The sequence below is a fragment of the Coloeus monedula genome (genome assembly GCF_965178545.1).
Source record: "Coloeus monedula genome assembly, chromosome: 12".
NCBI lineage: Eukaryota > Metazoa > Chordata > Aves > Passeriformes > Corvidae > Coloeus > Coloeus monedula.
In genome coordinates, this window is record NC_138792.1 from 12169484 (window position 1) to 12186646 (window position 17163).

The 17163-nt window shown below is 41.5% G+C and overlaps 1 protein-coding gene across 1 annotated transcript in view; it reads left to right on the forward strand.

Annotated features, from left to right (window-relative positions):
* The window catches only part of NRK (Nik related kinase), a gene marked incomplete at its 5' end in the record, with an annotated part of 88450 nt that overhangs the window by 1633 nt on the left and 69654 nt on the right, over window positions 1-17163 (forward strand). The window contains one exon of the mRNA XM_082289604.1: window positions 2999-3064. Coding sequence (XP_082145730.1) covers window positions 2999-3064 — 66 coding nt within the window. The remainder of the gene's footprint in view (window positions 1-2998; window positions 3065-17163) is intronic.

Sequence of the window (17163 nt, forward strand, 5' to 3'; positions counted from 1 at the left end):
TGGAAAGAAGGGGGCCTGTGGTTTCCTGATGTTGCTGGTTTCACCAGGGCAGTCAGATGGTAAAAAGCCGTTAAACTCTGCATTAGGTGCTGAGGTCCAGAGGCCCTGTGGAAGAACTTGTGCTTCAGACACCTGTATCTTCTTTAGCTGCAGAGATGTGAAAAGTGCATTTTGGTGAGGCTCTTGCTGCATGTGTTGCTTTTTGTTCTGCCTTGCAGAGGAGATGAATGTGGCCTGGGTGCCTCTGGGTCAGCAGTCTTGCTCTTGCTTTCTGGGTGCACTGCAGGTGACTTGAGGGAAACCAAGGTGGCCACCGTATGGTACAATGTATGATGGTAATTAACCTTAGAGTGATGAATGTTCAGGCCAGCATTTTGGCGTCTTTCAAAGGGAACCTAGCAATTTGGCAGGTGCTGGCTGGTGAAGGGTTAGCTGGACCGTGGACTTCAGTGGTAGCTGAGAGGAAGCACTACATCAACGATGACATGTAACTCCAAGATAATTAAGAAGGTGGCCCATTGTGAAGAATGCCAGTAAACAATGCAGTGCTGATATCCAAGCAGACAAGGGCAATCCAAGGACCAAAGTCAGACCCCAGATTAATATCCTTTATGACTCTTAACAAGGCTTGGTTCACTGTGGTGTCCTGATTAAAAGAAGAGAGATGGCCAAGTATTTGGCTGTACTCAGAGCTGTGGAGGCCTGAGATGTTAATGCTCAGTTTGCTAGCAAGAACAGGGTAGGATTTGCGCTATATTGACTTTAATGCTAATAATAATAATAATTGTTAGGATCTTTCCTAGAGTGTCAGAAGCCTTTAGAAGCAAACTATTAGGATGCTAAATCAGAATGAAATTTATTGAAAGAGGAAAGAGAAGCTAATTTTGAGGCACTTAAATTACTATATTTGCATAATAAATAAGCTTAGAGAAGAAGAGTGGAGACAGCATGCATTTAAATGAGAGAAGCAGTTGCAAAGTCCAAGTTGAACATGCAGTTTAGGTTCCTCTGGGTTTCTGTGCACTGTGGGCACTTCTTAACTCAGCAATGCTGCTTTCTGCAGGAGAGGTGGGGAATTAGGGTGCTGCTCATGCTTCCTATGGAGTGCAGTACATATTACGCATGGAAGCCCTTTACTGGGAGAGTTCTTCAGAGGGCTGCTGTGAGTTTCACTGCCTGGACCACAAGCTGCCCACAGCACAGTTCTGTGCAGAGGTTGTGCATGAAGCAGAGGTTTTGTACCACCCACCAGTTGCTTTAGTAGTAGCAATGGTTTATTTGTTGACTTTAGCCCCACTGAAGAAAAGCATGTCTTGTTTATATCCAGACTAGTCAAAACGTAAAATGAGGAAATGAGAAGGAAGCAAAGTACTTCACTAAGATCGGTTTTTATGCCTGTGCTTAAGTCCATATGTGAGTGTTCCCATCAATTTCCTTTTTATTGAGGGGTTTAAGTCTAGACAGTTTACTGACTTGTTTTAAAATAAAGAGACCGAGAAAAAAAGACACAGACTGACCTGCATGGGTCAATAATCTTGATCTGGCTTATGCATTGCTTTTTTTTTAAAAAAAAAAAAAAAGTCTCGTAAGGTTGACAGTCCAGGAAGTTTAAGATGAAAACTCATTTAACTTAATGATAAAACCAAAATAACTCATTAGTACTTTCAGTGTGGAAGTCTGGGCTGTGTTGCTCTGAAAGCTCTTGCTTTATCATGGCAAATGTGCCAATAAAGGCCAAATCTGCTTAGAAAAAAAGCCTGTGTGTTTCCACTGGGATTTTGCCAAGGTAAACATTTCCATATCAGATATAAAGAAAGAATTACTTATATTGAAAGATTAACATGTAAGTGGAGTGGAGAGTAGCTTGATACCTTTAAAAAAAAGGATGTTTTGCAACCAGGGGCATAGAAATTGTACTTCTGAGGTAATGTTTTTCTGTATCACATCCCTCAGCAGGACCAATAGGCATCAACTGACATGACAGATTGCTGAAACAGATGTGGTAAAACTGACACATGGAGTTAATAATATTTGATATAAAACTCTGAGTAATACCATGGCAAGAAATGAGCAGAGTGATAAATGGCTTAGAAATCAAGAAACTGATCTCTTGAGTTCTTAATGGTTTTAAATAAATCGCTCAAGTGAGTTTTAACTGAAGCACCAGATTTTTTAATGTATTTAGTCATTCAGGAGCGAGCATTGCCCATGCCTTGCAACAAGATGGGCTGCCTGTACCTGAGGGGTTGCAGCAATGCTGCAGGAGAACGTTTGCTGCAATGGTTACTGTTAGAGCAGCTGGTGCTATAGCAGGAGGATGGAAGTTGGTTCATATGGAATGGTACACTGATCACCTGACTCATTAATCTTTTATGTAAATTAACAACAGTCTGGTTTGGGTTCAAAGCCAAGAGTTCAATACCTCAGTCAAATTCACTTTGTTATGTTTGCAGAACAGGAGGATTGAGTGTTCTCAGCCTGCCTGTAAGTTAAGGTTGTCTGGTTTGGTACGTTCCCTTCACTAAGGTGACTGGCCTTAGGTGCTTTATACTGTAGTTTTTTCAATTCTGCTTTTTAGGTTTTTTCCTTTGTTGCATTGCTCATACCAAGTGTTTCACAGCAGAGGACAGCAGCTGAGTCTCCAGGCTAGCTGAGTGTGGTAAGGCTTAGGAAATGTGGAGTTTTTTCTTTATTCTACTAGTAAGCTGAGTCAGCATTTGAATTGTGTTTTTCACACACCTTCATTTATTTGGTGTATCTGCTGTAGTACAATCCTGCAAATCTTCACTGAGTTGTTTTCTAGATAGAGTTTTGTGAAACTTGACTGAAAACTTCAATATTAATTAATTTCTTACCCTGTGATTTGGCAGTTTCCCCCTATGGGTGTAATGCAAATCATTAGGAGATGTGCCTCAGACATTTCATTTTGATGGTGTACAATTAGTCTGTTATGAAGTGGTTGCTGTAATCCAAATAATTTTATTTCTTCTTGTTGCAGGACCCTGCAGGAATATTTGAACTGGTGCAGGTTGTTGGAAATGGAACATATGGACAAGTCTATAAGGTTCGGATACCTCTTTAATTTAGGGTGCTGTTCTTGATAAAGCTGTATTTCCTAAAGCAGAAATGAGCACCATTTAAGAAGACAGACAATTGTTCCAGTAATAACCTGGTTTATCTTGCTCTCTTTTCTGCGTAATGCAAAATGTACCACCTGTGAAATTTCATGGCCCTTCTTCTGTCCTGTTTTCATGTCTCTTTGCTGCCACAGGTCACGTAAATGTATTGGCTTTTGTACTGACTTCCCTCTGTTCTGTGCTTATTTTCTCTTTTTCAAAATTATTTAAAAGGTGTCTGGCAGAAATTTACATCAGTGATTGCTAAATTTGGCCTGGATTGAGTGGAGTTCCAAACTCAGACAGCAGTGCTCTTCAAGACAGGTGTCAATTATCCCTGCTCTGCCGGCAGGCAATGAAGTCATTGATTTCTGTCATTACTTTTGTTGCTGTGGTATCAAAGCAGAACCACCAGTCAAGAAACTACAGCAGTTAACATCGTGCGCCACAACATAGCGCTCTGTATGCTATGCAGTGCATAGCTTACTGTAGTTGTAACAACAAGCCTAGAAAAGTGTTCTTTCACTGTGAAGCCTTCCCTAAAAATGATCTAAGAGGAGGAAATAGTTGTGATTAAGTAGGGAGCCAAGTTCCCATTTGGAGAATGAAGACACAGGAAGGAAAAGGCTGTGCTGCTGAACTCTTGGAGGTACATCAGAAGAGTAGTGGCACTGGAATAAGTCTGTCTGCTGTTGCTTCTCCCTCAGTCCCACTGCTGACAAGCCCCTGCTTGGCAAATCCTTGTGTGGGTGCAGGCTCTTTGTGCATTGATCCCTTTGTGGAAAAATGTGCAAGGGTCCTGGTGGAGCAATGCAGGACTGTTCTTTCTCCAGTGCACTGAAGACACTCTGGTGGCAGATCTGCTGTAGTCACATTATGCTTTCCCTTTGAAGCTATAGGTTCTGGAAAGTGCTTTACAAAAGCAGTTCTGGGAAGTCTCTCTTTTCCCATGCTACCATTTTTTTATTATTATTTTTATGTCAGAAGCAAGATCTTTCTCATGTAACTCTTTGTGGTGGTGAAGTCTGTGTTGTTTCTGAGATTGTTATGCAGATACTGCTCTTAGTACTACTGGATTAAAAATAGATGCTCAGGGGTTCACATGGACAGATTAGAAGCCAGGAGAGATTTTCAGGTGCTGTTGTTTTTTACCTGTAAAAAGATCCTAAACCTCCTGAATGTTCTGTGAAATAGTTGACTTTCTTTTTGTGTCTGGATTTATTTGTATTGGGAAAGAAAAATTTCAATCTAGTCATCTTTTATGAATGTTGAGTGTGAATCAGCTGCTTAATCATGGCAGAATCAGGAAGGAGCAACATAGTTTGCTTCTCTGCTGCAAAAGAAAATGTTTTGAGCTGTCATGTAGCTCACTAGAATGTTAGTTGCCAAAATGTGCAAGAAATACTGACAGTGATAATTTAAAATTGTACCCAAAAGCTGTTCTTCACTGAGCAAGCATGTTCTTCACAAGCAGGGTCTGACAGCTCTGGGAATGGGTGATTTGAGTCTCTGCTCATTTTGCACTTGGACTGGCTGGAACATCTAAGGAAGGCACTGAGAGAAAGGGTCTCAAAAGGCTGGGGGCACTGAGGGGAAGCTTTGTGCACGTGCATCCTGCACTGGAGGGGTGAGGGGCTGTGTGTAACCCCAGCTCCATGCAAGCACACCCCTAACTGAGGCTTTGGTCAAATAAATATACGTGAAGAGTGGCTGTGTGGTTTTCTGCTGAGGGTTGCTTAGTGGAGGGAGCTGCTCTTAGCAGGAGCATGACAGTGAAACTTGCAGTTGAAGAGGTTGATGATGACAGCCAAGCTGGACAGATAAAAAATGTACGTTCCACACTCAGCAGTCAGCTCCGTCTCTGCTGTGAACAATTTTCACACAGTCCAAAGCTTCAGTGTGTTTGGAAATCCTCCTGCAGATGCTGAGTGCCACCTGAATGTTCTCAGGTGTCTGCCTGGTGGTATCTCCCTAGTGCTGGCCTTGCACCCAGAGCAAATATCTGTTTTCTCAGAAGGAGGGCAGCTGCAACAAAACCAGTGCTTCTGCAGTGGCCATGAGAAGTTAGGCTCATACTCGCTTTTCAACTTCTGTGTAGTATGTCCTGTGATCTATAAAATGCTAGGACAAGAGAGTGAATGAATGGAATTCGGGAATCATTTTGCAGTTTGTCTAGTATAGGCTTGTGATTATAAATATTTAAGTTATATAAAGTAGTCTCTGTTATCCATGTATTTACTTACATCATTAGAGCATGTTTTTATTCTCCAGAGGTGTTAGATCTTCCATACATTCAGAAACTGCACATAGTAATTTGCCCATAATCAAAGAAAAACTTACTTCAGGCTAAATAAATTATATTCAGGATTACTAAATTGCTTTTTTGGCTGTGAAGACGATTCATATTTTAATATATGCAACTCTATAAAAATAGAAATAAATTTTGAGGATTCATCATTAGAATTGGAAAACAATCTTTGACAGATTTATTGAAGGAGAGTATTGATCATACTGAATTATTCCAGTTCCAGTTCATGGTCTTTTAAAATGAAATGGAAGAGGTATGAATTGTACACATAACAATGCTAGAGCTGTGTAGAAATGCTACAAAGATGTGTGTCTAATAACTGACTAAAAGCCAGCAGATGTTTTTGACAACTTACGAAGTAGCAGAACATAAATATGACAGTACTGGCAACTTCAACCTTTGGAAAGTGTGAATTAGATACAAAAAAAATCAGGTGGTACCCAGAAGTCACGAGACTTAGGCGTCATTACCTCTTGAAATGACAGGTGAGTTTTTCAGTTAATTCCTGGCTTCCGTGTGCTGGAATCCAAAGGACAATCCTGTGTAAGAGGTGATTCAGAATAATGCCATGGGAGGTGGTAGCACAGTCTTCCCTGAAAGTAAGGGAAAACTGAAAATAGTTGGAAATAGTGCATTTGCTGGCGGTTGGGAAGTATGAGTATTGACTCTTTCATGCCTTTGTCTCCTGAATGTTGAGGAGCTCAAGGTCAGATTGTGTCCAGTCTCTGCACCATCTCCATTGAATGCATATGGGAAAGAAGTTTCTGAACATCCCATGCACTACTTCTAGCAAGATCTGCCCATCTCCCGCATACTCTTGAGGCCAGGGATGAAAATGAGTGTGGAGGGCATGTGCTGTTGCTCTCCAAAGTATGAGGGCCAGCATTTTTGAGGGTTTGTAGAGCTGCTGATCATTAAGGACCTGCAGACAGCAGAGCAATGTTTTGCATCCCATAACTGTCAGTGTCATTTGGGAGGAAGTGAGAAGGCTGAAGGTGTCACTTGCAAATCCTTGGGATCTGTTGAGACATGGTACTGTTTTGAGTTCTTTGCCTACTCCCATTACTTCCAGGAGTTTATCTGTATGGACTCCATGGCTCTGAAGTGCTGGATAGTGGTGGTACATCACCCTTGGTGTAGAACAGTTGTATGCTGGTCTGTGCTTATGCATTTAGTAATAACAAAACTCTTAAGTTCGGGGTGAAGTATTTTTTTCCAAGACTTTTGCTGTTAGTTTCATAATCTTTGATGAGAGGTGTGTCTTCCATAGAAGCCTGTTCAGGCATTTTCTATGTTCTAATTTTCAATGGAGGGTCATTTTTCTGTTGAGTAAATGGGGAAAGGGAGATGTGGGGGCAGCTGAAGGGGTTGCCATTTTTCATGTGTTTGGGTCACACAATTCCTCCTGAGCTCTGGAAGAGGCTTTGAGACTCTGAGTTCATAGCTGCTCTGTTTTTTCAGTTGTCAAGATAAAGAGGAATTGTTCCTAATCCTTCTCATTCAGCCGTGCTCTGAGAGTCCTCATCCTTCTGAAGTCTTCATGGGTCAAATGAGGTCAGCAACAGCATCTGTGCCATCTGCTTGTTTTCTGATGTCAAGAGGCACCTGATTGGGGCTTTTGTCTTCTTTTGTTTTAGTGATGTGGATTAGCCTTCTGGGCGTGGCATTTTTCGGTGGCCTAGGGAAAGGGAGGCCACTGTCTTTGGATAGTTCCAGGGGCTGATGTTTTTTGGCATATCATCTTGGAGCCTGATGATAAACCCTGACAGATTTGCAGCTGCTGTGTGTGCAACATGGTTGTATCTTTAATGGAGTCTGAGGACACAGGGAACTTGAGAGAGGCGCTCTGGTTTGGAACTATGAGAGTCAAGAGGGAAGACATGGTTTCCCAGTAATGCAGCTGATGAAGAAGCAGCAGTGCTGTTGCTGAGGCTTAGCAGGGGTGGAAGCCACCCTGCCTTCCTGTAGTGACTCTGCATAGCTAATATTTTATTTCTATGTGGTCATGTAAGACTCTGGATACAAAAAGAAAACAGGTGAGAGTAAGGAAGTGTATGGGGTTTTGATTGATTGGGGTTTTTTTTAACACAGTTTCTTCTTGGCATTGAATCGTGCTTCAGTTGCTGACATGAGTTATTAATTACTTTGCTGTTGATGTAGAGTGGCAGGAGTGCAGCAAAACATGAATATGACGTTTCAGTTTATGTTAATTTGAAAGTCTGTTAAGATCTTCATATTCTATTTCACTGAACAACTGGCTGATGTAATTGAGTTGGGAGTGGTGGGGGGAAGCAACATGGTGCTTTTTGAGACTGGCTAGTGTGTGGAAAGAATCACCAGACCGTGCTAAGTTATGGAGTGTCACAATCTGTGGACAGTATTGAAAACCTTAATTAATGGTAGTACCTGGAAGGTTAAATGTAAAAAAGATTACAATTACATTCAATATAATCCAGATGGTGAATGTGTATAAGCTGAAAACTTCAAAACCATCCCTTCTGTGGGTGGGTCAGAAGTCGCCACTTTCCAAAGAATGTGTCTTTGCGGCTGAAAGGCAATTTCAGAGTCTCCAAAGTGCCGCAGAGACGTTAAAAATGACACGTAATCTCAGGTTGTTTTGTTGTCGTTTGTGGTCAGTTAAGAGTTTTCAAGCTAATCTTAGTCTTCAAGGACTGAGAGTTTGATGAGTCAAGGAGGGAAATCAGTTGTACTCTATAGAAATGATAAAATGCTACTCTGTTTTGCTAGCAGTTGCTAAAAGTGCTTGTTTGTCTATCCATTTGCTTTATTTCAGTTTTTGGTAGAACAGCTGATTATCTTGTCCACATGAAAAACTAGTTAATTACAGGAAGCAACAGTGTGTAAAGGCACTGCCACAGTGCATGGGATGGAGTCAGCAGCTCATTGCACAGATCCTTGGTTCTCTAGTGCAAACAAATAACGGGGATTGTCTGCTGCTCCCAGCCACAGGGATCTCTCTCAGGAGTAAGTCTGAACTTAATGTGCGCTGCTGCCATTGTAACAAGATCTAAAATGCTGTTGTGCTTATGAATGGATTGCCTTGAAAACTGAAGCGTGTAGGGCTGCAATACCAGTAATACACTAGAGAGGCATGGCTTGGGGTTTCAGTGTTGAACTTCTTCAGGCCTCCAGTTTTTAGTAAGACCCTTGAAGTCTGCATACTACTAGGTGTGTTTCTTCCTTTTCACTCAGTTGTCTGCAACTCCTAAATACGCTCCCATAAATGTCTCCATGCCTCTCTTACTGCTTCCACACTATGATTGTCCTTTTCCTCTCCCATCAGAACGGGTGTGGAATTGGCACCCTTGATACAAGGAGGGCAAACTGTGCCTTGGACTGCATCAGCAAGAGCCTACCGAGCGAATCATGAGATACAATGCTCTTGTTAGGCCACACCTAAATACTGTGTCCCATCTTTGCTCCCTCAATTCCAGAGAGACATTGAGAAACCAGAGAGGGTTCAACAAAAGGCAACCAAACCATTTAGTGGGTTGAAGAAAGAAAGGCTAAAGGAACTGGATTTTTTCAGCCTCGGGAAGGGAAGGCTGAGGGCAGTCTAGTCACAGTTTTCAAGTGCTTCCATGATGGTTCGTATAGGAGGTGCACAGGGCAAATGGGTTGCTAAGAGAAAGTTCCATTTGGATGTAAGAAAAAAATTCTGTACCATGAGAATGAGTCATCACTGGAATAGATTTCTCATGGTGGTTGTGGAGTCACTCTTGCTGGAAATATCCAAGGCTGTTTGACACTGTCTTGATTAATGTAACCTAAGACCCTGCTTTTAACAGAAGGTGGGACCATGTGTTCCCAGAGGTCTTTTACTATCTCATTTTGAGTTCAAGACATACCTACTATCAACCCAGCCTATTGGAGTGTGAATTACTAACTTGGAGGATACCAAAAAAAATTACTTTTATTTGAAAAAAAAATAGTTTATTGTGTGTATTCAGTTGTCAGAGGAAGGAGCATTTTTGTGCTGGGGTTTTTTAGGGTTGTGGCATTGTGTTTGGGTTTTTTTTAATCTTGGCTTCCCTGCCTATTTGCCTATGGCAGTGCCAAACTGTATTCAGCACTGAATTTTAAAATAATGGATCAAACATGCAAAATTAATTAGGGAATTGTGAAGTCCTGGTTCTAATTAGTGAATATTTCAGAGAAACTCAATTAAGATTCTTGGGAGTCAGACTAGTTTATCAAAAATAGAAGAGTAAGGTTGTGGAAAAAACCTCTCAGCTGTGGAGTGCCTCTATACAATAAAGACTCTGACTGAACAGAGCAAAGTACAACAATTAGATGTGCCATATCAGCTATTAGAGAGTAGTAAAATCCTTGCAAATAATTTGTAGGCAGGCCTGCTTCTTTCAGGTCCTCCATGTTTTGGACCTAAAAGTCCATGTGGGAGAGTACAATGCATTTTCATCAAAAAGGGTTGTCATTTTGAGCTCATGTTGCATAACACTTCAGATTTTGTCACTGGGTCATGCTATTTTGAAGGTAAGAGAATATGCTAAAAATGCACTAGTGGTAATATGAGCGTAGTAGGAAATAGTTCAAGCTCTTAATTCCCTGCTCGAGCACTTTGCTGTGCTTTAAGCACCTCACTAGTGACATTGATTTCAGTAATCCTGGCTGCTCAGTAGCATCCAGAATCATGCCAATGTGCAGATACACATCAGAGTGACCAGTGCTTCATGGGTCTGAGTTTTGCAATATCTGACCTACTCAGAAGTGTTTGCATTGTATACAATATATAAATTTGTGGAACTGGGGGAAGACTCGTAGTTGCCCATTTGCAGTCCAGAACACCTCCCAGACATGTAATGAGCTTGACTGTTAATGAATGAATGAGAGGATATTACTTAGTTTTAAACAGCAGAAAATCTACTGTGTTGTTTATAGATGTTTGAGCTGATTCCCGTGGCAGATTAGCTTTAGTAACTACCTTTTTCACAATGAACTGCAGGATTTTAGAGCCTGGTGAGGACATGTCACCGTGTCTCTGATTCTTTCTTACAGCTCTTTATGAATTGTACTTTCCAAGTCTGCTTTAATGTCCTGAAGAGTACATGTATGTTTTTTTTCAAAGTCCTTCTTTGGTACCTTTGGGCTGCAGCTGGTAAAGCATAATGAACAACGAATCAGTTGGTTTCCTAAAATTGAAGAAGCAACTATTCTTCAGCTGTTTGTAGTATACTTTTTATTTTTCAAAGATTTTGTGTATTATAAGTCTACCCTTGTAACCTACTGACCTTGTGGGATTCCTGAAAGGTTTTCAAGATTTACTTTAGAAGCACCTTTTCAAAGGCCATTTCTTCCCCATCCCCTACTTCCTACCCTTGAAAATACTAAATTTTAGTTACTTCTGGGATCTTACAAGTGAGCAGTCCAGAAGACACACTTTGTAGCAAACTGTGGCCTTTTCAGTGTCCTGCATAATAATGTTCTTAGCTTCTGTGTATTAGCTGGGGTGTGGTGTGGGGCAGTGCCTTTAAGCATTCCCAGTGTGTGAAAAATGCGCTTTTTCATAAAGATAAGAGAGGGGCTGATGTGGACAGCTGTGGCTTGGGAGATCTTGCTTCTCTTCTTGCCTCTACTTCCCATCATAGCTAAAAACCATGAATTTGCTGGAAATGGAGCTCTTCATATGAGTGTAGCTGTTAAAATGGAGGCAGCCCTTGTTTTTGTGAAGCATCTTGGGGTTGTGGTTAGGAGGAATTAGTGTGCTTATGGAGGTGATTTTGTGAAAATTGATTAGCAGCCACTTACTGAACAACATGCTGTTTGAAAACAGTTTCACTTGAATCCAAACATGGGTTCAAGTGAAACCATAGTGGGAAAATGTCAAGAAATGAGTTGGCTTTTGTTTTCAAACTTTGCTTCAGAAATGTCAAAACATTACATTTAATTTGCTTCGTTTGAACATACATTTAAATTCAGCAGGATGTTTAATAGATTGGGAGAAAAAGGTATAGCCATACTGAAATGATTTGACATGACAAAAAGAAATGTGAATATTAATGTGAATTATTCTGACTTTCTATTCTGAGGGGAGTGTTTGCAAACAAAAGCAAGACCAATTGGCAAAACACTGACATTTTGTTGGTGTTTACTGAATACTGGAATTTACTGAATTCCATTTTCTGGCTGTGCAGTTGCTATATCTGATATGAGCTTTTTTAATGCAATTTTTTCTTGTATCTCCATTGTTAAAAGTGGAAACATTTAGAGTAATAGGACATAAGAGAAATGTGTGGTGGCCTTCTGAAAAGAAAATTGCTCAAGTTCAGTAAAATGTAGATATCTTTCTTATTTAGTATGCTGAATTTTAGCAAGGCATTTCCCCAGTATTTAAAAATAACAAAAGAGTATCCAGTTTACTAATTATTTCTGTTGCAGTAGATTTGTCTACTTCTGTTTTACTCTTGGCTTTAAACCTGTGAACAATTATACTAAAATATGCAACAAAACCATAATGAAATAAACATGCATATTACTTAGATAATGGATTCTCAAATGAATTATTTACACAGATTGTTCATTATGTTGTCTTGTTATATGGAAAAAGGAAAGAGCTAGAAAAATACTTTTGCTTTAATATTTGTTTTTTGCAGTCTAACATGAAATATTTATCATAACAGGCTTCTTGCAAACATTCTGCCTCCAAAAGCCAAATCATATCAGTAGGTATCTGCTTACCTTTTATTACTATTAGAGGGTAAAGTTAGGAGTTGTGGGTCAGCGTTATCCCTCATGCTTTGAAAATCAGATTACTGTGGTGGGGCCTTCCAGTTTTCCTGTGTTTTGCCCTGCAGAAGAGGACAGGCAACACCAGTGCATGACTGGTGGGCACCAGACCATTCCTGCTTTGGCATCCCTTTGAGATGAAGGGTGGTTTGTTTCCAGAGACACTGGGCTGTGCTTTGTCATCCCTCCCAGTGGAGGATGGCCAAGTTTTGCAGGCAGGCACAATGGGAGTCAAGGAGTAGGGGTGTCCAGTGAACCCAGCGAAGCCTGGGATGGCTTGGATGTCATGGAAGGGGTTCGAGCCAGTGAATGTGGTGCACTGAGGGTAGACTGGGCTTTTTGTGCATGTGCAGATAAGCCTAAGCAGGTCTGACATTTCCCAAAGGCATTTGAGCTCCTGGCTCACATGCTGGTGGCTGGGAGTGCATGTGCAGATTGCTAGGTGCCCAGCCGGGACAGTTTCCCTGGCAGAAAAAGGGCTTGCATGTGGAGAAGATGAATGTATGGTAGGCTGCTCTCCAAAAATGTGCCTGAAAATGGAAAAGGGATGAAGGAATAAAGAGATGCACTAACTTTCTTTGGGACGCTTGGAAAAATTCAGTCAACTCTTATGAGTAGAGGAATACACAATACAAGGACTGGAACTCAGGTCTCTGATAGCACAAGTTGGAGAATAAAGAACAGAGAGGATTTGGGACTCATCCTTTCCTATGTTCCCCTCTTCCGTTCTTTATACATTATGTTAGTTTCTAGGTACCCACCTGTTGGAAGACTTTACATGGCCTGTATCCCTGGCTTGCATGATGGAGTTACATTATTTTCATGCTGGCAGGGGAGTCAGCATGTACAGACATTGTGTGAATGCTCAGGTTTCTGCCCATATTTGCAAAGCACCTACTTCCTTCATGAGGCTTTTCAAAGAGTCACAGCAAGCTCCTGGTCAGGCCTTATAATGTCATTTGGCTTCTTACGTCTGCCAAAGTCACAGTTCTCTGACGAGGAATGAAAGAAAATGGCCTTAGCAGTGCTGGGTGATGGTTGGAGCCTGCATGGCACTTGCTGTGTCTATCACACAGATGGGTTTTGAATGTCATAGTGAGCATATGAAATACCTGCCTGGCTAAGCTTTTGTGGTTGCTGTATCCTGCATTTAGATTACGGAGTTCTGGCAGACCTCTCCCTTTCAAAGTTACTAATATTAAAATAGAGTAATTCTTTATCATGTGGAGATACCCTTCTAGTTCAACTGTCAGGTGTGGCTGGGAGGCTCCAGGCACCTCTGCTGGGATGGAGGCAGTGCTGAGCCGCACCAGGGCTGGACAGGGATTGTAGGTGCCAGTGAAGTTTGGGCTGGAGATGACACTGTGGTCTATAAATTGTGGTTCTTAATGGGGAGCCTGTCTGGTTGAATCCTCTGGTGTTAATGCTGTCTGATCTTCTGGAGGGGTTGCTCCTTTAGATTAGGTGAGCATATACCAGCAGTGGGTTTTTTTTCCTTTCTGGCTTCCTTTATTGCCAGGCAAGTAGCATGAATGTCATCGTACAGTGCCCTGTTGTCTGAGCTGTGAAAAGCCATTGTGTGATGTGAAAAGTCCCCAGAGATTGCATGATGTATTTTGATTTCTCCTTATAGAATTGGGAGCATGATCAGAAAGAGAAATGGGGAAGCTGCTGCCTCTGCATTCTCCGTCACCCTGGGGCAGGGTGATGACTGTGGAGTTCTCTAGGTGTATTCCAGGAGTTGTTTGTGATCTGATAAGCAACATTTGGCTCCTGTCCTGCCTGCCAAAGAGGACATCCATGTTTGTGAAGGACCCTTTATTAGCAAGCAGTGTTTGCAATACAGGAGATGACACAGAGGACTTCACAGTTTAGTTTTTTTGTTATTCCTGCCCATACTGTGTTTGCTTTCGGTGGAGAATGCATTTCTGCAGATGTGCTGCTGAGGTTTTGCGGTCCCAGCCAGCGTACTTCAGGTAGGTCTGTGGGTGCTGGGTGTGTGCCTGGACCTGGTGATAAAGCAGCTCTCTTGAGGTTTGGCAGAAAATAGTTTCTTTTTTTTTTTTTTCCTTGGTGAAAACAAGAGGAAGCTTTAGCAGGTAGGAGGTTGATGCCTTGCCACAAAATCGTGTTCTCACATATGAGTGCAGTGAGGGCAAAACCACTAGCTGGACCCACCCCTGGCTGTGGGCAGCATTTACTGTCCCAGTTAGTGACAAAACCCATGTTCTCATTGGATCATGAGACATGTGAGTATTAAATTACTCTAGTCAGCTTTGTCATCAATGTTAATTGCTGACTTTTCTAAAATAAATTCTTTTAAAAAGAAAGAGCTGGTAACAGAAGTAAACAAATTTTCAGAGAATTGAGCAGGAATCTTGTTCTATTAAAGCCACTGTGAAAGTGGACAGAAATGGAGTTATGCAAAAGATGTGCATTTTGATGACTGGTGTGGCTGGATCGGTGAAAGGGAAATGACAAACCAACCTGATTCAGGCCACTGAGCATGTCCACACTTAACAAAATGGAGCTGGAAACAACATTTCTAATTAAACTGGGTTAAGCCATGTGTGCAACCCAGGTCTTAAAAAATGATTATATGAAACCTTGTTTTTATGCAGTCCTTTGCACATGATGTTATTTGTTTGACCTATTCAGAGAGGATTAAAGTGCTAACAGTGGCATGATGGTGCTTTGTGCTCACCTTGCACTCATTTGATTACAGAGTAAATGGCAAATCAGAATCAGTGCAGGGGAGCCAGTCCCTAAAGGTCACTCAGTGACTAATTTCAGAACCTCTTCTTGTTAGGTATTTGTTTTTCTGTTACTCTGCTGTTACTGAATGTAATAGGTTATTTTCTTTGTGCAAACATGTCAAAAATAGGTATCTTCTGTAGGCCTCTGTGGTGCAAGGAGGAAAGGAGTTTGTCTCCTCTGATTTGCACAAAGCACGCAGGAATAGAATCATCTTGGAGATGTCAGATTTGGTTGGAATGAGCTAACTGGTTAAAACATGATTGGATGCCAGAGCAGTGCAATCCCATACACTCTGTTTTCTTAAAAAAACCTGGCTGAGCTTCTGGCTTTGGTAGTGCAAGTTCCTGCAATCTCATGTGCTCCCCTGAAGCTGAAGGTTCAGAAGGTAGAAGGCAATACAAAGCACTTGGGAGATGGCTTTTCTGGTGTGTTTTCATATGCAATTTGATTTTTTTTTGATGACACTTCTGTTGTAAATAGAGTCCTAATTATTTAAATTTCTGTTACTTAAATTTGTGCGTTGGCAATGCTATAGAGTTTTAGTTGATCCTGCAAAATTTTCTTCTGGCACGTAATACCATATTTATCCAAAGCAGCAATGAGCTCTTGGTGGTGTATATTGGCATCTGGATGTAGATGATGGAATATGCAAAGGAGCTGCAAAAGGAAGCTTTTTGGAAACTTGTGGATGGTTAAACTTTTAAAGTAAATTTTTTAAGTGAGTACTAGATGTTAAAGCAGAAATGCTTGTTTTTAAAGTTCATATTATAGATGTAAGCCAGCAAGTTGCTGGCATTAGCTGGATGCCTTGTGGAATGTTGAGGTTGTTTTGCTGTTTTGATTTTGTCTTTCTTGACAGCCGCTGTAGATGTGATGCAGCTGGTTGGACAGGCTATTGCTGTTACAAGGTAAAGGAAGCACACAGAGCTCAGAGCTTGGAAAATGGCTTTGAGACTCAATCATGAGAAGGGTTCTGGTGCAGCTTCACTGACATTTGTGGTACCTTGGGCTAGGCCAGGGGATTTCAGTGTTTCAGTTTTGAATATTTCTATATTTGTTTCTGTGCATGCCCTTTTGTCTGTAGTACCTGGGCCCTGCTGTATTTGGTATGTAAGAAGTTCACAGTTTCCCATTGCTGCATGTGAAAGCTTCATGTGACACACCAGCTGACAAATCCTGAGTGAGGGCAATCCTGTTGAATCCCTATGGCTGTGAATGTGAATGTGTGAGTCAGAGTAGTGAGTGTTCTCTGTTTCCATCTGGCCTTTATTTGTAGTTTTATGGTGAGCCTCACTTCCTGTCAGCTGTGAACTTTGGGTGGCAGCCCTGCAGTTGCTTGTCAGAGATGCTTTTACACAAGTAGACACAATGCAGCAGTGGCTTAGGTTTATTGCTTGCCTCACAAGTGCTGGCTCAAACCTGTGAGAGGATCTGTGCAATTGCACCTTTTCCAACAGAGAAACCATTGAAAATACACTTTGTTTTTTCATTGTAAAGTGAGGTTTGTTTTGTTTGAGAAATTTGACCCTTTATGAGACAAATTCAGATCTAATGAACTCAGCAGCAGAAATTCCTTTGGATATAGAATCATTAAGATTGTCTGGTCGACATCAGTGGAGCCAGAAGTGTGTGTGAGAACCTTAGTGTTGGGACAATTCATGATCAGCTGTTGGTGAGAAGTGCTGCAGGGAACCTCTGGGAGGTGCAGCCAGCAGTGCATGGGAGGAGGGCAGGGGGTCCCCAGCATGTGCTGGGACTCTGGTGTTGTTTCACCCACACACAGTTCACTGTGTAGTTCACTGCTTCATCTTGCCCTGTACAAAATGAACTTGGCTTGTTTAAACAGGGTAAGACAAAGAGATGAGAGTTTGAAAATCCAATAAGGCTGTTCAGTGGTTAATTTCAGGAAACTATTGGTACCTCTTGTGACCTGTTCTTCCAGTGATTCATTGCTGCTTTTTCTTCATGTGTGCTGGTAATTATGCTGAGCTGCATTACTTAAGGCTCTGCGGTTCTTCAGCTGTAATGTGTTTAGCCATTTTCTTGAAGTTATTCTCCAGGGGTATTTCTTTCTTTCTTCCTCTCAAGAGCTCACTGTTCATTTCTCTCCTGCTATGATTGACTTCAATCCCTACAAGTAATACAGAAATTGAGAAGATACAGCATTGAACAGTAACTGCTTGTCGCTGTTCAGGAACTATTACTGTGCATCTGACC